The following is a 21,483-nucleotide window of genomic DNA, read 5'->3' on the forward strand; positions in this document are numbered from 1 at the left end:
CATAAACATAAATTGATCTTTAAAGAATGGATGCACCAAAATTTTAGCCACCAAAGATTGTTAGCTAAAAATGCCTTTGAATGTCATTTTTGGTTAATGGCACCAGTTTGTCCCGAATCTCAGTTTTGGCCAAGAATTTTCATTTCGTTGCATTGGTACTTGTACAGCAAAAGCATATTAAGAGACTATTCTCATAGATTTTCTTTTCTTGGGATGTGGTCAATGGTGTCGTGAAAACTCTTGTGTTATTAGGGATGAATATATTTGAGTGTTCATTATTTCACATTCAATAAAATCCCCAAAACACAAATCTTTTCTAGAAAATTTACATTTTTCATAGTTTTCATATTGCTGAAACCCACTTTCATCCAGTCTGTATAATTTTATTTCTCACTCTCTGTGTCACACACACTTTTAGGAACATTTTCACAAAGGGAATGAAAATTGCTACTTTGTCAGATGTGGTAACTTGTGGTACTGGCAATTCTAAACATTCCACTCAAAATATCAAATCAGATGTTTTAAGGAATATTTTAAGGAATAGCACTGAATGAAAATAAATACTTTAGCAAAAATCATATATTAAAATGCATTGTCAGACATCTCTTAAAGCACATTGTGATGGTTTGGTTGTTAGGGAGAAAGAGGCCTGGCTGGAATGCCTGGTGATGCGGTAAGACATTTATTTTGAGTTGCTGATGGTGATTCTTTGTGTTTTCCCAGGTTCAGATGGCAGGACTCAAAGGGGAGACTGTAAGTCAAATAACAATCTACAAGAATAGAGACAATGCTCAGGCTAGTTCCAAATACTCTTCTTAAATGTTTGTGTGTTTTCAGAGGGTCCCTGGCTCACATGGGCCCCCAGGGGCCGATGGCCCTCCTGGACCTCCTGTAAGATATATTATATATACATTTTAACATTAATGTCATTGCATTAGATTGCATACGACATCGAACCAAGTGACATTTATTTGAAGACAGATGGCAAAAACACACATTTTAAGCAAAATATTCAGTTAGGTTAGTTTGAAATGAGAAAATGATAGATAGGACAACAATACATTTGACTTCAGAATACTGTTCAAAATAAAGACAAAAAGTATTTGGATGCGTTCTGGTTGTCAAACATTCATGGAGCTAATTCATCATTATTGGGATAAATTACATCAGTGGACTTGAGGGTCACTGACTTCATGCATCCACTAAAAATCACATTGAGAAAAGTTAGTTCAGAGAAAAGATCTAGTATCATTTGTTTGGAGATGCCACTTGCTTTGATATTGTATTACCTAATACAGTGACATTGTGCAAAATACCTTTGGGCCTCAAAAGCCTCTGCATTTTTTTATTAGTATTAATATTATTGATTATATTTTTCTCAGGGCCCACCTGGACCCCCAGGTATAGCTGGGGTGCCTGGTGAGAATGGACATAGGGTAAGACATTTATATTTTATATATATATAAAATATCTCTTTGGCTTGTTTAATGGAGATGGAAGATGGTCTATAACTTGATACATTGTTAACATGGTGACAGGAGGCTGCAGATCACAGTGTGGCTTGGAAGCGTTCTGGTTAAATTAAACCGTGCGAGCTCGTAACGAAGAGAGAAAGGAAGCGTTCAAACGCCGATGACCCTTACGCTCACAGATGACCTCAAACTGAGGAGATTATGGCATCATTAAAATACTCGGAGTCCTTCAAAAACAATTGCTCCTGCCAAAAAGTAAAAATAGCACTTAGATCAGTGGTTACCAAGCCTGTTCTTGGAGGCCCCCCCAACACAGCACATTTTGTAAATCTCCTTTTCTGACTCAACCAATTCAGGTCTTGGAGTCTCCGCTAATGAGCTGATGAGTTGAATCAGGTGTGTTCGATTAGAGAAATATCCAAAAGTGTAGTGTTGGGGGGGTCTCCAGGAACAGGGTTGGGAACCACTGACTTAGATAACAGTGTGAAACAGAAAAAGTGCAATATATACAGTAAATGTATTTGTATATTATTGAAATAGTTCACCTTCTCCCTCATGCTGTTCCCTCTTTATGTTCAACACATGAGGAACACTTTTGAAGAACATTGCTTCAAAATGGCTTTTTGACCATACACTAAGTGGATGGTGACTGGGGTTGTCAGTCACTAGCATTTAACATCTTCAGTTTTTCACTGAAGTAAGTTATTGTAACCCGCACAAGAAGAGACAGTCACAATGTAACAGAAAACTGCTTTTATTAAAGAGCAGGCAAAAGTACAAAAGGGCAAATCCAGAGAAGAGTAGTAATGGGGAGTGATAGGTCGAAGCCGGGGAATCAGGATATGGCAAAGGGGCGAATCTACAGAAGAGTGGTCGAGGAAAGCGTAAGGTCGAAGCCGGGGACAGGGGAGCTAGGGGAATATTACAGGTTATTATTTGACTTCAAATATATATTTATAAAATAGTTTAAAAATGCATAAATTCTGATTTCTGTAAGTGTGAAAGAACTGTTTGAAAGTGCCACCTTCCTGTTATTAAGGAAAATTTGGTTAAAAAAAAATTTGGCCCATCAATTTACGCCCTTGCTGACAGGTGAAGCGAAAAACATTTATTATCTCAGTACAATGGCACCTGTCAATATTAGGCAGCAAGTGAACATTCAGTTCTTGAATTTCATGTGTTGGAAGCAGGACAAATGGTCAAGCGTATGCCAAATTTTGTATCTCCAGAACAGCAGGTCTTGTGGGGTGTTACCAGTATGCAGTGGTTAGTACCTACCAAAAGTGGTCCAGTGAAGGATAACCGGTGAACTGGCGACAGGGTCATGGATGCTCAAGGCTCACTGATGTGCTTGGGGATTCCTCAGAAGAGCTACTGTAGCACAAATTGTTGAAAATCTTAATGCTGGCTATGATAGATAGGCGTCAGAACACACAGTGCATCACAGCCTGCTGCGTATGGGGCTGCGTAGCAGCAGACCAGTCAGAGTGCCCATGCTGACCCCTGTCCACTGTCGAAAGTGCCTACAATGGGTACGTGAGAGTCAAAACTGGACCATGGAGCAATGGAATAAGGCGGCCTGGTCTGATGAATCACATTTTCTTTTAGATCATGTGGACGGCTGGGTTCGTGTGCGTCATTTACCTGGGGAAGAGATGGCAGCAGTCCTACATATGAGACGTTAAATTGAGGTCCAGGGTCACTGTGGTCATTAAAAATCCCAGGACACTTCTCAAAAAAAGAGTAGGGGTGTAACCCTGGTGTCTTGGCCAAATTCCTCCCACTGGCCCTTATCAATCATGGCCTCCTAATAATCCCCTTTCATGAATTGGCACTATCACTCCATTCTCTCCTCTCCACCAATATCTGGTGTGTGGTGAGCGTACTAGTGCATTATAGCTGTACACATTGGTGGTGCTTGAGGAGATACCCCTGTTCACTGTGTGAAACATTTGAGTGTAGTGTCAGAGAAGTGCTATATAAATGTAATGTTTATTCATTCATTCACATACACTATGTGTATGTGTATGTGTTTTTCTATGAATCCTAATTACCGACAATACTGATATGACACTGATACCAATCTTTTGTTCATCCCTATTTTTGCGTTCTAATTTTTATTTCATATATGGCATAACTCTCCTGAGTTGTTTCTTTCTCTTTGTTTTTTGTTTAGGGTAAAAAAGGTGATGCAGGATTGCCTGGAGTTGATGGTATCCCAGGACCACCTGTAAGAATTATAGACTCACTTCACAAACACCAACTATCAATTACACATGCAACACTCATTATCAGCCATCGAATCTTCCTGTAAGATGTAGTTCAGTTTTGGCTTGTGTTATGAACAACAATAATGGCTATGTTTCTAATGGAATACTAGAATACTTACTTCATGCTGCATTTACTGTGTACTGCATACTATATGTATGCTACACATTTTTGTTTTTATTTTTTGGGTATGTGAGGTAGTAGCATGCTGTTCCAATATGCTGTAAGCAACAGTTAATGTTTAGATAGTAGTGTTATACATTGTCACAGGACATCAATAAATTGCATATTTAGTTTGACAAGTGGCATCTGATCATCATAATGCAAATAAATGCAGCTATTTCAATTTTTTTTAATAAATGTCTTAATTGTTGCTGTCTGCATTGCAGTAAATATAGTAGATCATCCAGGTATTCCACGCATACAGAAATTTGCATACTATGCTAAGTTTATAAACTGCATTCTGCAAAAACATTTAAAAATAATATTCTGGTAGTATGTATGCATACTACAGTATGCACATAATATGTACTATATACTACCAAAAACAGTAATATGGTGGCATATATGTATACGATGCACAGTATACATACTGCATCCTTCAAAAAAACAGAGATCAAAACACAAAGATTACCCAGCATTTCATTTTAAATGTCATTTTTTTAATGCTTTGTTTTTTACATTTTTGTTTTGTTTTGTTGTAGGGTCCTCAAGGGCCTCCTGGACCTGCTGGTAGCCCTGGGCAGCTAGGACATCCAGTGAGTTTACATACAGTACATCACAAAAATACATGAGATTTGTATCTGTTAGTGGTTGATTCAAGCATATGGTAAACTATAGAGCAGGACAGTATCAGATACCATTAAATGAGCTATTTATTGTTCTAACAGGGATTACCTGGTGAAATCGGATTTTCGGGAAAACCAGGAGAACCAGGAAAACCAGTAAGTCACTGTGACTTTGCACTGAAAACTCAAACACACTATGTACAAACTTTAACAATCTGTTATCCTATTAACTGAGCTCTAATTTTCTGGTGCAAACACTTGAAATAAAGCTTTTTAATGGTAATTATTTTTTCAGGGCATGCCAGGAAAGGATGGACTGAACGGTTTCCCTGGAAACGATGGAGAGAAGGTTAGAGATGTTTTAATGAGGGAATCTTTAAATCAGTTTCTTGGAGGCAGAACTTCGTTTATATCGTTTATACGCTGTCTGAAAGCCAGATCTGTGTTTGACCTCTCTGTGGGTGTTTAACTTGTAGTGCGGTCTGCAAATAATCATTTTATTATTTCCTTTTAGGGGCAAAGAGGAGAACCTGGACAGGATGGCTTCCCTGGCAATCCTGGGCCAAAGGTAAAGGGTGCCATGGCCTAGCGTTTTTTGAAAGGTTGTAAGTTTAAACTCCAGATGGAAAAGTTAAAGGAATATTCAGTACAAGTTCAAATAAGCTCAGTCGACAGCATTTGTGGCATAATGGTGATTACCACAAAAAAGTAATTTTGTCTCTCACCTCCTTTCCTTTAAAAAAGCATTTACAATGGGAGTGAATGTGGCCAATGTTTTGGAGGGTTTAAATGCAGAAATGTGAAGATTATGATTTTATAAAAGCACCTACATTAATTCTTCTGTTAAAACTTGTTTATTATTTGAGCTGTAAAGTTTTTACACTTATTTTAGGGTTTTAGGGTTTGTTGACATTACATCATCATGGCAACAAAGTTTTAAAATTGGCAATAACTTTACACAGAAAAGGTTAGTAAGTGATTTTGTCTCACTAAAATCATGTTAACATGCATATTGTTTATGTCTTGTGGCTATACTTTTAAAAAAGTGAGTATTATAACATTTAAAAATTGGCCCCCTGCACTTCCATTGTAGGTGCCTCACTGTAACACAGATTTATTAAAACATTTCTGAGAGAGAGAAAATGAGAGTCTAGTCAAAATTAATTTGTGTGGGAATACATATTATGCCACAAATGCTGTCGATTGAGCTTAACTGTATTGAACCCAGAACATTCCTTTAATGAGCCATCTTGGTGCCCTTGATCAACCCCAGTTTGTTCCAAGGAGGATTGTTTCTGAAAGTTGTTTTGGATAAGACTAAGGGTGTGTTCACACTTGGCAGGTTTGGTTCGATTTGCTCTGTTTGTGCGGATCATTTGAACAAGTTTGAACGCTGCCATCCGAACCTTGGTGCACACCAATCAAGCGGGCCGAGACCCCATGAAAAGTGGGTCTTGGTCCGCTTCCAAACAAACTCTGGTGCGGTTCGATTGATGTATGAACGCAACATGGACCAAAGACGTCTAAACGGACCAAAAACAGGAAGTTATTTGCTTTAATACAGACCTCAAGCATACCTGGTTCTTCTCATCATTGGAGCTATGTTGCCCATTACAGTTCGGTACAGGCATCGGAACCGGCGTCAGCCGTCCTTACAACACTTCGTTTGTGTGTGCAACGGAGGAATTCCTGGCACTGTTGAGACTACTTTTCACAATTTATTAGCTCTTTGTTTGTTCTCATCTGGTAAAAATACCACAGTATAGACATATATAAATATAAAGAGTGCATTTCGCCAGCATTGTTTTGGATGATCGGCAAGTTCCGTCAAAAAATATACGTCATAAAAGCTGTCCAATCAGGTTGTGACTTTTTCCTGATGCCGTTGGTTTTGTATCGTTAGGTTCGGTGATAAAAATGCCAGTGTGAACGCTAAACGAACCAGGACTAAATGTAGCATTTTCTTTTTTGGTCCGGACCAAGAGAACCAAGAGAACCGAACTGTGTGAACACACTCTAAGAATGTGAAATGAAGAGAAATATTACGTAAATGCCACAACAATTACTTCAGTTTCTGAATAGATTTCTTTGCCACTAATGTCTTTCTTTCTCTGTCAGGGAGATGAAGGCCCTCCGGGGCCACGAGGACCTGCGGGTGAACGGGTGAGGATAGCGAAACTTAAATCAATCTCGACAAAATCTTGACAAAAAGTCACGACACAACAAACGTTCTCTTTCTTGTTCTGAATCAGGGAGAACCTGGATTAGCTGGGCAGTCTGGCCTAGTTGGACCCAATGGAGAGAGAGGAGGCCAAGTAAGACTTACACGGACATAAACTTTGCTTTTCTTCTTTTTTTTGCAATAGTGAGAATTCGGGGGGAAATGTGCTTTATTGAAGTTTTTTTGTCTTTTCTTATGTGGTTTTCTTTGAGTTTTGCTTTTGTTGAGATTTCGTCCATTCTTCTCTCTTGTAGGGAGAGAGAGGAAGAGATGGACCAACTGGAGCAAAAGGAGACAAAGGAGACAGGGTGAGGAAGAGAAGCAAATATGAAACGTAGACAATAGACCCTGTTGAAATTACCATTTTAAACCGGCATCAGTCTCCATGTTGGTTTGTTCTGGTTTGCTGCTGGTGGACCAGCACAACGTAACTGGTGAACGGGGTCATCAGTCATGGTTGATCAATAGCATTTCTTGGTGACCAGCATCCAAAACTGAATAGACGCTGGTGACCGGCTACTGTATGCTGGTCTCTTCAGTTGGGACGCATGTAAATGTAAATCAGATGTTTTAAAGGCTTGTTTTTGTTGTCAGATTGCGACGTAATCACAGGCATGCATGCATATCTTACGCTATTTTTGACTATGTGTTAGTCCATGAGGGAATTTTCAGAGGAGGCTGATAAATTAAATCATTCATAATTTTATTAATATCAATAATATTTATTTAATGCATTTTCATATTTAATTAGATTAAATATGACTATTGAATGCTAATAATAATTATTATTAAGTTATTAAAAATGCAATTGTAATAGTAATTATTAATGAATACATAAAATTTTTAGACTTTGAAATACAAATTTATATTTTTATTTGAAAAATACATTCAAATAAAATACATTCAATTATGCACCTGAGTTAAATATGTTAGTAAGAGATTGATTAATTGATTAATTTTAAGTTAATTTTATCACTTTAGTTCACATTTTTTACAGAGGCTGAGCATCCCTCATCGTATGTTTTTCATATATCAAAGAGATGATGCAACAAATATATAACAGGATTCATCAGTTCCAGACTGAAATTTCACGAGACGCAACTGGCTGTCAAACACATATAGAGCTACAAATAAGCTACACATCCGTATTTTCTCAGGCACTTATTGTGTCTAAATAGATGCACAACTTACATCACTTCAGAAGTACACACAAACGTCAATAGCCATATAATAATGTTCATGTGTTATACTTGCTATAGTTTACTTCCATGTTGCTTTTTCGTCAAATAGCAATGTCAAATTTAAACCAAATCAGTCACTGAAACATCAGCACCACCTTTAGTAAGAAACAGCATGTATGTGTACATGCATGTGAAATACTGATAATTCACATGAGCATTACTCTGTTTAAAAAAGTGTGTGTGTGTGTGTGAGTGTGTGTGTTGGGGGTACATGCAAAATAAACACATGAATATCAATTAGGATGCAGATATTGTCAAATAATCTGTTACTGTTCTGGTAGTCAAACGCTCCAATAAATATATTACATAATTAATTTGACAACTTGATCTGTTCTGTACATTTACATTTTACATTTACGCATTTGGCAGATGCTTTTATCCAAAGCGACTTACAGAGCCCTTATTACAGGGACAATCCCCCTGGAGCAACCTGGAGTTAAGTGCCTTACTCAAGAACACAATGGTGGTGGGTGTGGGGATCGAACCAGTGACCTTCTGATTACCAGATTACCAGTTATGTGCTTTAGCCCACTACGCCACCACCACTCCATCATCTAACACAGACAGTGTCACCGTCTGGGGATTTTGTTAGTTGGTGGATAAATATATAGATCAGCAAAATCTTGAGCTAGTGACTGAATGATTATATGGCAAATTAAGGTCTTTGACTCCAGTACAAAAGTCCCAGGTTCTAATCTGCCTTAATATATACACACACACAAATCTGAAAAGTGCATAAAACACTACACTATTACATATCTCGGTTCTTGCATAACCCCATACACTTTTGGAAACATAGCAGTTATAAAAATATATATATTTTTGCAATTTTGCCTCTTTTTTTTTCTTTTCTTCCACTATTCAGAAGAGAAAGGTTGAGGAATACTAAAGAGGTGTGGGCATGTCTCCTAATAAAACGGATGCGGTACAGGAGGTGGATTAAGGTCCCGGGTCACTAAAGACCTGAGATATGCATTCAAAAGTGAATCTGTCAGTAATGGTTTCCTGAAGCCATTAGATCTTTAATGATATAATTAGCATGCTGACAGAATATAGATATAACCTCTCTTTCCCTCTGTTACTGTCTTTATTCATACAGGGTGAGATGGGCCCCAGTGGGCCAGCAGGGGCCCCAGGAAATGTGAGGACAACTTTTAATGACATATACTGTATATCAATTTATAACCGTACAACCTCTGTAATCACCATATACATATCTGATATCACATTTCTCCTGGTAAATGAGAATAAACTATAGCTGTTATGCCATCATCTATCTTTGTATTTAATTATATATTGATTTGCCTGAAAATGATGCACCGTTTATACGTTGCTGTGACGTTTATACGTTGCTGCTCCTAATTCACCATTTACATTTTTCTAGGTGGCCAATGTGATCCCTGAACCTGGTGAACCGGTAAGTCAATTGTCATGCATGCAGAGCTCCTCTCAACCTGAATGGGGAAAGACTAAAACTGTTTGAGACACAGTTTCAATCACAACACAATACTGAGGGTCCCGTCTACACCTCCTAATCTGCTATTTCTCTCTAGGGCAATCCCGGAGAGAAAGGAGAGAAAGGGGACCAAGGAAAACCAGGCGAGATGGTGAGGTTTAGTTCTTCCAAAGCTTCTAAAATACTTTTATATCAAATCTAATAACTTTTGCAGTTTGTATGAATGAGCATGAGAGGGCAGTAGTGAGTCAGAATAGCGTAAACTACCTGTGAGTCCTCTCTTGTATTTCTTTGAGTTTGCTGTGCCAATGATACATTCTTCTAAGGTTGTGTTCTGTATGTATTATCATTTTGCCTGCCTGAATTAATTTGATACATTTAGCTGATGTTTGTCCCCTCTGGGTGTACTGCTCTGTGTATAAAAGCACAGTGGTTGTGATTTTCAGGGGAAGAGTCTGACAGGTGGAACCAGAACTTACTGGCTCTCTTTTGAAAGTCGGTCAAGAGAGGGAACGTGCCCAGTTCTGCCCTACAGCCCAGGTTAAAAGCACTTCTGTAAACTCCCAGGATATTTTTTACAAAATTCAAGGTGGATGATTTCAACTGGACTTTTGTCCCAGGTCTCACAATTCAGTTTATATTTGGGACCCCAGATTTCACCTCCATACAGAGGGATGGGTTTGATGATGCTGTGAAAGATGTTCATGCTATAATATGCCCACCCAGCCTGGTCTGTTAAGTCTTTTTCTGCTAGGTCAAATTGTCCAGAGGCCGAAATTATCAGACCTAGATATTTAAAACTAGTAACATGACTAAGATATGTTCCCCCGCGTGCCAAAATATATTTGTTTGACCTCAAGATGAGGTGACAAAAGTAGTAGGTTTTCTACTTATAGAAGACATTTGATTTCTCTGTCTCCTAGAGTAAGTCCAGGGCTAGATGAGATTTGAAGCATATTAGCCAATTAATTTATGCAAATATTAAATAATAATAATAATAATATTAGGCTGCAGCCTTGACGGACTCCCTTATTTTGGCTGAAATATTCCCTTCTTCTGTTATTTATTTTAATGCAGCATTTGTAGTCTTTGTACATGTCCTTTATTAAATCATAAACCTTTCCTCCGGTTCCACTCTGAATCAGTTTTTGGAATAGCCCATTATGTCAAACCGAATCAAATGTATTTTTAAAATCAACAAACAACCAAATATCTTCCCCTGCTTTGTTTGGTGGACATGTTTGTGCACAAGCGTGTGCAGTGTGTGTGTGTATATATGGTCAGTTGTTCTCTGTTTTGACATGAATCCAGTTTGACATTTATGTGAAATATTGTGTTCTTGGAGATATTGGACTAATCTGTCATTTATAATGCAATAGATTAGTTTGCTGAGTTTGCTGCTCACTGTAATGCCCCTGTAGTTGTTTGGGTTAAATGTGTCACCTTGTTTGAAGATTGGGGTTCATTTGAGTTTCTTTCCAATTCTCAGGAATGTAACCTGACATTAAAAGCAAACTACATCATTTAAGAATGGCCTCTCTCATATTTTGGGCTGCTATGTTTCAACATATCATTGCATATTCCATCTGATCCACTAGATGATTTATTTTTGAGGGATTTGATCTTTTCAGTGAGTTCCTTCATTGAAATGTGGGTGTCCAAATGATTTAATTGACACTTTATTGTACATTTCAGGTTATATAGTTGGGAGGTCAGTATGTTTTGGGTGGGGTTTTGTTCATTTTGTGTATAAAGGATTCCAAAATGTTCTGTCCAGATATTTGGGTTATAGATAGGAATTTGTTCTTTTTGGACATATTTAACGCTTTTGTGACCTTCGGGACATTTTTGTCTTTTTCATATTTTTTCGCTAAATTTTTTTTATAACATTTTTGCCAAATGTATGTATTTTTGGGGGAATTTAGATATTTCAACCTCAGTTCCTAAAATACATCTATAATATAATATAATACATATATAGTTCACAATATAGTTACACTCAGGACCTAAAGGACAATAATGTCCTCATTGAAACCCATTAAAACGGCAATATTTTATACCAGTGCCATTAAAGCATAAAATCATGCTTTATAATATCTGGCTTCAAAATTTAAAGTTTCAGTATTTTCCACCAGATGGCACCATTTTCTCATGTTAAGCCTATGGAGAAAATACATGCTTTTTTCCTATTTTCTGTTTGCTGTATTATAGAGCGCTGCAGGCCAATTGAATAAATGATGCAGCTAAAATTGTGTGGTGTGTTGGTATGGATGTCAGAGTGTGTTTTGTATGTGTGTGTTGAGAAATGTTTGTGTATGTGTAAAAAACAACAATGACATTATTTAAACAATGTAAACAAACAGGATTTTAACAGGGTTCACATCCTGAAAATGAATGAATATTTGGTTGGTTAAACAATCTAAGTCATTGAAAGTAGAAAATAATATTAATATTAAATATTTTTTGGCTGTTTTTTTGACATGGACATTTTTGTCCTCTAAGAAGTTAATCCATAATTCCCAGAATGAATTTTGATAAATCACTTCCTCTATTTTGTTGAGCTTTGTTGGCATATGTTCGGCCATACGTTTGCTTTTTAGTAGTGACTTGTATCTATTAAGAGTTTGTTGGTGGGTGGCATGCGTTAGTTGATTTGTGGGGTCTCTGTGTTTTTGTTTTGATAGCAATCATAGATCTTTTCTTAACATTTGACATTCTTTATCAAAATAGTCTGCTTTAGGGATTTCCTGTTTTCTCCAGTTCAGTTTTATTTTTTGCCAATGGTTTGCTAGCAACAGTGGAAAAATAATTGAGTTAACGGTTTTGTTGCCAAATTTATGCTTTTATCATATTTTCCAAATGTGGATAGGAGAAACGCATCTATCATGTTCTCAACCTGCGTGCTGTGGAGTTCAGCTTCATACTGGGCTGGACTGTCTTTTCTCCAGAAGAATCTGGATTAGACTTCTGATCTGAAGATAGTAGAAGACTGGCTGATATAACTATGTGACAGTGGTCTGAGAGAGGTAGTTGTGGCTTTGTTCTTACATTCAAGAGTTGTTCTTGAATTCAGATCCCCCATTATCAGGACTAAGCCTAGAGACTGAAACTGAATGATCGAAGATTGTAATGTGTTAAAAAACATCCTCACTATAATAGAGTGACTCACGTGGGGGGATGTAGGTGACATACAGGTAAGTATCCTCACCTGTACAAATTAGTTTTCATTTTAATCCAAATATGTTTTCTCCCTTTATTCACAGGTTGATGTTCTTTAACCAAACAATAATTCCTCCTGAATCTCTTCCATTTTTAACATGAGGGTGTTCCACTGATGTACATGTAATTCTCCGTAGTTTAAAGGAGTGTAGGTTTAAGACTCTAGTCGACTCCATGTCTCAAGTAATATTATGACATTTGTCATATTGTTATTGTCAATATTATGTACATGAGTGCACACACAATGCAGTAATGGCATTGAGGATGCTTTGTGGAACGTCTCTGCAAGGAAACAGTGTAGAGATGATGACTTTGGCACAGTGCTAGATTTCGGTATCTGATTTCACCACGTTGATGAGAGCTTTGGTGACATCCACTCTTCTGGTGGTGAGGACTTTTGAGCCAGGGTGCATGATGATGTGTGATGGTGTTCCCAAACCACATTTTCTCAGCAGCTTCAAAGCAGAGTGAGAGGTGGGACACCAGAGATTCCTCAAAGTTCTCCCGGGGAACAGTCGTCTCTGGTCCAGGTGGTTGCTGTTAGAGTCACAGAGGATGATGATGTCGTGATGTCTGTTCTTTGTTGGATGTTGTTGTTACCTCTCGAAGTCTCTGTCTGGTGCAGCTGTCTTTCTTCTTGAATTGCTGATAAGCTTGAGAGATCTGAGGGGTTGCAGGGGATGAGATGGTGTTGTGTTTGTGATGTGTTCAGGAGTAGAGGTGTTGAGTGTCTGTGTTCTGGCACACTGTAGCTGTTGTTCTGTGGTTGTGATGTGTTCAGTGCTTGGGTGGAGCTGCTGTCTCATCTTCTCCAGTAGTTTCTCCAGCATATTGCTGTGTTGATCTCTCTTCATCAGCTCCTCTCACCCTCCTCAGCTCCTCTCACAGCTCCAGGTTGTTCTCCTCCGGCTGTCTGACAGCAGAACAGAGCTGATGAAGTTGTTGTATGCTGAGGTGGCTGGTCTGATTTTGAAGCTGGCAGAGGCTGTTGGTAGTTTCCGCTTTAATCAGGAAGTAGTCCTGCTCCATCTCAGTGATGTTGTCTCTCAAGGCTTTGATCTTTGGAGATGCAGGAGAGACAGAGTGTATGTGTGCTACAGGGGTGCTCGAGCTGAGGTCAGTGTTAGTGGCAGTAGTGATACAGGGCTCTAAACTGCTATTCACCTCAAGATCTTTCTTAAACCTCCGAACCTCCATTTTAAAGTCACTGAAATTCTTCTGGAATTCATCAAGGCTGGGTTCTGACCCCTGGAGCATGACTGTACTATTGTGATACAAGTTTACAGTCAGCTTTATCTCCTTTTCTCTTCCCAGAGTGATTTGTGTACCTTTACTGTTGCCACCTTTTCTGCTGTAGTTCATGGAAGTTATGAAAGTGCTGTGCCAGGCTGGAGGCTGATCAGTGAAAAATAGCAGGATTCACCAGACTCTATTGGGTTCTGTTCCATTGCAGTCAGACAGCAGCATCTCTGGATTCTCTCTAAGGATCATCTCTTTCATCTTCTTATCTTTGATTGATAAAACTTCTGCTGGATATATTATCTCCAGCTCCTCTTCATTTTTGAAAGATTCTACTGCCTTAGGCATGTACAAGCTGTGATCAACAGTTTTAACTACCATGGATATGTGATCTTCAAGATTCTTAGGGTGTGTTCACACTTGGCAGGTTTGGTTAGATTAAAACGAACCCTGGTGCGATTGCAGTTCATTTGAACAAGTGTGCACGCTGTCACCTGAACCTTGGTGCGCACCAAACAAGTGAACCGAGACCGCCTGAATAGTGGGTCTCGGCCCGCTTCCAAATGATCTCTGGCACAGTTCGATTGATACATGAACACAACATGGACCAAAGACGTCTAAACGGACCAAACACAGGAAGTAATTTGCCTAATTCTGGCCTCAAGCATTCCTGGTTCTTCTCATCATAGGAGCTATGTTGCCCATACAGTTCGGAACTGCCATCGGAACTGCCATCACCCGTCCTTGCAGCATATCTTCGTTTGTGTGTGCAATGGAGGAAATCCTGGCACTCTTTTGACTCCTTTACACATTTGATTAACTCTTTGTTTGTTCTCAGCTGTTAAAAATACCACCATATACATATATAAATATCGGATGATCGGCAAGTTCCGTCAAAAATATCAGTCATAAAAGCTGTCCAATCAGATTGTGACCTTATCCTGATGCCTTTTGTTTCGTATCTTCAGGTTCACTGTTATAAATGCCAGTGTGAATGCTAAGCGAACCAGGACTAAATGTATCCTTTTCTTTTTTGGCCCGGACCAAGAGAACCGAACTACAAGTGTGAACACACCGTTAAAGGACAGATCAAAATGAATCTTTCTCTTTTGATCTTAGATTAGTTTCCAATCATTTAAGTAGTGTTTGAGTCATAAAAACATGTCTCTCTCTCTCTCTCTCACACACACACATTAAAAACTGACAGAGAGCAATGCATCATTTAAACAAATACAGACAAGCTTATTACTATGATGTATCTGCTCTCACCTGAATTTATTAGTCTGAAATGAGAACTCTGTTGAATTAGTGCACTTCTCAGTAGTGTAGCCAAATACAATCACTTCTGTCAGAGCAACTGGCCTGGAATATTCTTAAGAGCAAGGCAGGAATATTTAAGGTTTTATCTAGCGTGCAGTGTAAACTCTGTGAAAGGAGATTTCCAAGAGGTAACTGGTTCAAATCCCAGGATGTTGTTTGTAAGATCTCTGATCTGCCTCTGTGATTTTGAACTTTTGAGTCAATTCATAATTATAACAGTTAATGAAGAAAAATATATGAGAGAAAATGCATTTACAATTAATATATTAATGGCCCAGGTTCCAACAAACAATAGTGTGCATATAATGTGGACCGAGACCTGGTCACAATTAATGGACCAAAATGAGATCTGAGTTCACTTATAAGGCCAGTGTGAATGCAAAGAGACTTTATACAGATTTGGTAACAACCTTTACATCTCTGATGTTCCTAGGGTCAAAGAGGGCTTCCTGGAGAGCAGGGCTTCAGAGGACAACTCGGATCTCTGGTACACTAAAAACCTTTTGTTAAGCTGCTTTTACAAAATATCTGTGGGTGCTTTCGTTTCTATAGTCAAGTTTCCATCCAAGTTGTGATTTTGAATTGTGAAAAATTGTTATATTGTGTAAACTGCATTTTATTTTAATCTGGTATTCCAAAATGTGCATCAAATACAGAGATGGAAACTCAGAATATGAGATCATATATGACTTTAAATATTTTAAATCTCTATATAGATGCAGTAAATGGCATGCAAAACATTAAATTCTACTATTAGCACTTGAAGCATTTATTCATTCAATCTTACCTGCATTCTGTTATTCTGTAGATCTATTTCTGTATTCCACACACAAACATCTGATCTCTTTCTGTTGTGCTCAGGGCCCTAAGGGTGATTCGGGTGATAAAGGAGAGGCCGGGAGAAACGGAGATCCAGTGAGTTTTTCTTCTAATCACACATCATGTTTTTTTTTATTATTTTGTGATCATTCACTTCTTATTGTCACACTCTTCGCTCTTTTCAGGGTCCACCAGGATTGACGGGCCCTCAGGGGCCCAGAGGACTGCCAGGCAATGTGGTACGTTCTGAAATGAATGAATTCTTCCTGGTTTTTTCACATCTAAAATGTGTGGCTAGTAATTTTGTCCCAGATAAATTCATGGATGTAAAATGTGATTTTTTTTCTCGTTCTGTGTTTTCCAGGGTATTCAGGGCAGTATCGGCCCACCTGGTGTTGCTGGACAGAGAGGAGAGAAGGTATAAAAGTTAACTTTTTCAACAAATAGCTTTAAAATGATCAAAACTGAGAGGAAAAGTGACTGAATCTGGCTCTATTTTGGCTTTAACATCTACTAGTTACTGTAACTGAACTTCATATAATTATGAACGATATTAAACATTGAGTCATAATAATGGTTAATTAAACTCCTTCTCAGGTGATACATATATAAATATATTTGAAAATTTGTTGGAGGAGCCACATCTATAAAATGCACATCTATATTTCCTCAGGGTGATGCAGGCAAAGATGGTCACCCTGGACCCCCCGGTACAACTGGTGAGCAGGGTTTAAGAGGAGAAATCGGTTTGCCAGGAAAAGGCAAAGAAGGAGCAAAGGTAAGATATTCATTCATCCAGGAATTATATAAAAAATCAGTTGTTGATTGGAACATGTATTACTTTTACAATTATGATGTTTTCAGTTATGTCATAGATTGTGTTCTCCAAATATTTAGCAAATGAGACCATTTTTAAATGGTGAATTATTGCATTGAAATAGACTTTAGGGCATCTAGCTCTTGCTAAACTGCATTGATTCTCTTAAACCACTGGAAAATTTACCTGGAACAAAAGGAATGCCAATTTTGTTTACTTAATTTGCTTCGTTTTACAGTTCCCCACCATCTAAGTGTAAGGTTTCATTTAATATCTGTCACGTTGCACGAACCTCTTGTGTGTTGGAGAATCCAGCAACCTCTAATGTTGTTTACGGTAACTTTTTCCATTTAAATGTGCTGATTGTGGTTAAAAGCACTGAAACTTGGAGAATTAAAGCACCGCACATTAAACTAATGAGTCAATGAGAGAGCGGCTGCAGGTGTTACTGGGACTGGGTTTGTTTTATAGCACCACAGTACAGCAGGCTTCAGTTTGCACCACCATACACACTCACCTCAAGTCTCACACAGAGGATAATGTGTAGTTAGGCAGCCCCGAAAAGGTTTGCCTAACTACTGTCTAATATTGTAATGACTGTCTGACTGTACATTATTCCACTATTTACATGGTTACTTAGCAAATAGATAAATAAACTGGCATGGCATTTTGATTTGATATTATTTTACTATGTGAGAAGACACAGAGAGACAGAGTAGTGATTTAGCGGACATGAAAAGTCCCCTAAATCTACATAAACTTGCACAGATATGTAGGACATCGTTTGCCTGGGACAATGGCCTATTATTCAATTTAACGGTCAAATTTGCCCAACCATGCCGTGAAACACACGATGTGTTAAATCTCACACTTTAAACAAACACACTGTTGTATGAAACTCACAAGATGACTCTGTGATCTTGAACAGATTTCCTACCACAACGTTGTTACAGGCTTTCATTTTTAGAGAGAAAAATTAAAGAACAAACAAAAGTAGGAGAGAAATAGTGAAAGTAGCACAAAAGTAGTAATTTGTGTTCTTTAATTACAGGGTGATACAGGACCTCCGGGGCCAGCCGGCCCTCCAGGACTGAAGGTAATGACACTTTCTGTTCTTGTTAAAATGTCTCAGAGTTAAAGCAATAAAGATACAGACTTTATTTTGTCTTCCATCAGCATATTTTGCTCTATTCAGGCAATTCTGTGTTATGAGCAGGTGTGTGTTCCTCACAGGAAAGAGTTGAAGGGCTGCATTTTACTAATGTGGTTTTAATAAAATTTTAGACCACCATGCAAGTTTGGGAAATATGTTTTCCCGGAAAAAAAAGTGGCAGTTATGTATTTACCTTGTGCTACAGGGACTAAGAGACTTCATTATTCCTCTTGTAGACAGACAGACAGGCAGACAGAGAGAGAGACAGGCAGGCAGACAAACAGACAGATGGACAGACAGAGAGAGAGACAGGCAGGCAGACAAACAGACAGATGGACAGACAGACAGACAGACAGAGGGACAGAGAGACAGACAGAGAGTGACAGACAGGCAGACAGAGAGACAGGATGACAGACAGAGGGACAAACAGACAGACAGAGAGACAGGCAGACAGACAGAGAGAGTGACAGGCAGGCAGACAGACAGATGGACAGACAGAGATGGATGGATGGATGGATGGATGGATAGATAGACTGACAGAGAGATAGACTGACATATAGATAGATGGATGGATGGATGGATAGACAGATAGATGGATGGACAGACAGACAGATAGATAGATGGACGGACGGACAGACAGATGGATGGATGGATGGATAGATAGACAGACAGATAGATAGACAGATGGACGGACGGACAGATAGACGGATGGACAGATAGATAGACAGACAGATAGATAGATGGATGGATAGATAGACAGATAGATAGACGGACGGACAGACAGATAGATTTTCTTCTATTTAATGCTAATGTTTGTTTTATATTGTGTTTAGGGTCTGCCTGGTCCTCAGGGAATGCAGGGGATGCCAGGAAACAGAGGACCTCCAGGAGAAGGGACAACTGGACCCCCAGTATGAAAGCGTGCACACACACACACACACACACACACACACACACACACACACACACACACACACTCAGTCAGTAGCTTTTGAAATATATAAATATGGTAGTTATGCTTATTGGAGGAAATGTCATTTGGAATATCCAATCAACACTGAAAGGGGAGTGATGCTTGGAAACTAAAGCTACTGTAACAACTCCTGACAGTTATCTGGAAAAACAAATGAAGAAACATATAAACAAACGTAAGCTGCTACAGTGCACCCCCCCCCCCTCCCCCAAAAAAGAAAGTAAACACTTGAGCCATTAAAGATGTGTGATTTTCATTGCATAAGATACAATGTGATTATCTAATGCACTTACATTTCTACAACTTTTAGTGTGACTCAAGTATCCTAAAAATTCTTGGAGTCCCTATATAATCATGCATTTACACAAACACGTGTGCTTTTATAAAAAGATGTGTGCATACAAATATAAACATTCACACAGGACAAAATAGTTTCATTGTCTGAAAGCTCGAATTTTCCATCCTGTCGATCCCCATTATGTGTCTTTCATAGACACACACATATCATTTATCTCACTGATGTTTTGCATTCTGTGTCTTTTTCAGGGGCCTCCTGGACCCGCTGGGCCACAAGGAGCAGCGGTAAACAGTCTGCCATTATTTATATCACTTTCAAATGAGACAGACACAGAACAATCTTAACTGACATGTGCTGATTGATGTTTAGGGTTTGAGTGGACCTCCCGGAGTGAGCGGACCACAGGGACCTGCAGGACACAATGTACGAGCAAACAATACACTATGCAATACACAATACTAATGGGACACATGATTGAAGTGAAATGATGTTTTAACAGAGTTTGATTGCTGGATGTTTTAAAACATACTTTGAAATTGCAGACTGAATGTTTGTAATACACAAAATGAGACTTTGAGAAATTATATTTTTTCCTGAGTTTATATATTTCCTTTTATTTCCTACATATCAAATGACTCATCCTTTTTTAGAATAGCCAATAGCCTTTCGGTTACATCACAGCCCGCCAAAGTCATCATAAATGAAGATTCACAGACAAGACCTAATTTGCTTCTTAGTATTTCTAGGCAATGTCAGGTGGTATTTACAATGAATCAATTGTCAATCCTTTTGATCACCAAAACTTTGGTCTTTACTGTATTTAGTCCTTTTTTTCTAGGAAGAGAAAGACTTCACATTTTAAGTTTATCTGCAAAAATTTTGTTTTGTCAACGTTTAGGGGTATATTATAGATAACCGATATATTCATGGTATACCTTTGTGGAAACTCTTTATCTTAAACTAATATTATCACACATGTACAATGACTATAGAGAGCTTAGATTGTTAATCTTGAGCAGAGTGTCATGACTGATGTATGCATGTGTGTATTTGTCTGCAGGGTTTGCCAGGAAGACCTGGTGAAAAGGGCTTCCCTGGAGAACCGGTGAGTGTCAACTGTCTGATGGATATTGACTAATCTAGATGGCATAATCTTTTAGCTAATGGATTATACTGTATATGCATAGAGGTGATGTGTGTAATTTTTTATATTTATATTTTATATTACAATATCTTTTCCTGTCCCAGCTTAATATGCAAAGACAACTAGAAGTCAGCCATTTGTAGGTTGATTTCACCTAATGGAGTCGCTCTGTGGTGCTTTCAAAACATTTCTCTTGTTTGTTTGAGCAGACTGACAAGTTCAATACACCAACATGGGCTCAAACAATGGCGTGTGTTTTCAAGAATTAAACTGATTACATTTTTCTCAACATCCATTTCTTCTAGGGAAAAGCTGCAGACCTTTCTGATCTGAATCTGAAGGTAGAGTCTATCTGTTTTCATTTATCCATTTCTGCATTTTTATATCCATCCATCCATCCATCCATCCATCATCCATCCACTTCTCCATTTATTCATCCATCCACTTTTCCATCCATCCATCAATCCACCCATCCATCACACTTTTACATGTATCCATCCATCCACTTTTACATGTATACATCAATCCATCCACTTTTAGATTTATACATTAATTTATCACTTTTCGATCCATCCATCCATCCATCCATCCATCCATCTACTTTTCCATTTATTCATCCATCCACTTTTCCATCCAACCATCAATCCACTCATCTATCACACTTTTACATTCATTCATCCATCCATCCATCCATCCATCCATCTATCCATCTACTTTTCCATTTATTCATCCATCCACTTTTACATCCAACCATCAGTCTACTCATCTATCACACTTTTACATTTATCCATCCATCCATCCATCCACTTTTCTATTTAACAATCCATCCATCATCCACTTTTACATGTATACATCAATCCATCCACTTTTAGATTTATACATTAATTTAGATTTCCATCCATCCATTCACTTTTCCATCCATTAACACCATTTCCATCCATCCATCCATCCATCCATCCATTCACTTTTCCATTTATTCAACCATCCAATTATCCACCCATTCATCAATCCATCTATCATTCCACTTTTACATTTATCCATCAGTCCATCCACTT

The 21,483-nt window shown here is 38.3% G+C and overlaps 1 protein-coding gene across 1 annotated transcript in view; it reads left to right on the forward strand.

Moving 5' to 3' along the window:
- LOC127651094 (collagen alpha-1(XXII) chain-like) overlaps nt 1-21,483 on the forward strand; it is a 70,525-nt gene that overhangs the window by 36,174 nt on the left and 12,868 nt on the right. Inside the window, exons 10-34 of the mRNA XM_052136815.1 lie at nt 724-753; nt 838-891; nt 1,383-1,436; nt 3,649-3,702; nt 4,445-4,498; nt 4,631-4,684; nt 4,824-4,877; nt 5,043-5,096; nt 6,647-6,691; nt 6,781-6,843; nt 7,004-7,057; nt 9,090-9,131; nt 9,375-9,407; nt 9,544-9,597; nt 15,658-15,711; nt 16,086-16,139; nt 16,229-16,282; nt 16,408-16,461; nt 16,717-16,821; nt 17,912-17,956; nt 18,847-18,924; nt 19,533-19,568; nt 19,654-19,707; nt 20,345-20,389; nt 20,734-20,769. Coding sequence (XP_051992775.1) covers nt 724-753; nt 838-891; nt 1,383-1,436; nt 3,649-3,702; nt 4,445-4,498; nt 4,631-4,684; nt 4,824-4,877; nt 5,043-5,096; nt 6,647-6,691; nt 6,781-6,843; nt 7,004-7,057; nt 9,090-9,131; nt 9,375-9,407; nt 9,544-9,597; nt 15,658-15,711; nt 16,086-16,139; nt 16,229-16,282; nt 16,408-16,461; nt 16,717-16,821; nt 17,912-17,956; nt 18,847-18,924; nt 19,533-19,568; nt 19,654-19,707; nt 20,345-20,389; nt 20,734-20,769 — 1,314 coding nt within the window. The remainder of the gene's footprint in view (nt 1-723; nt 754-837; nt 892-1,382; nt 1,437-3,648; nt 3,703-4,444; nt 4,499-4,630; nt 4,685-4,823; nt 4,878-5,042; nt 5,097-6,646; nt 6,692-6,780; nt 6,844-7,003; nt 7,058-9,089; nt 9,132-9,374; nt 9,408-9,543; nt 9,598-15,657; nt 15,712-16,085; nt 16,140-16,228; nt 16,283-16,407; nt 16,462-16,716; nt 16,822-17,911; nt 17,957-18,846; nt 18,925-19,532; nt 19,569-19,653; nt 19,708-20,344; nt 20,390-20,733; nt 20,770-21,483) is intronic.

Source organism: Xyrauchen texanus, chromosome 10, assembly GCF_025860055.1.
Source record: "Xyrauchen texanus isolate HMW12.3.18 chromosome 10, RBS_HiC_50CHRs, whole genome shotgun sequence".
NCBI lineage: Eukaryota > Metazoa > Chordata > Actinopteri > Cypriniformes > Catostomidae > Xyrauchen > Xyrauchen texanus.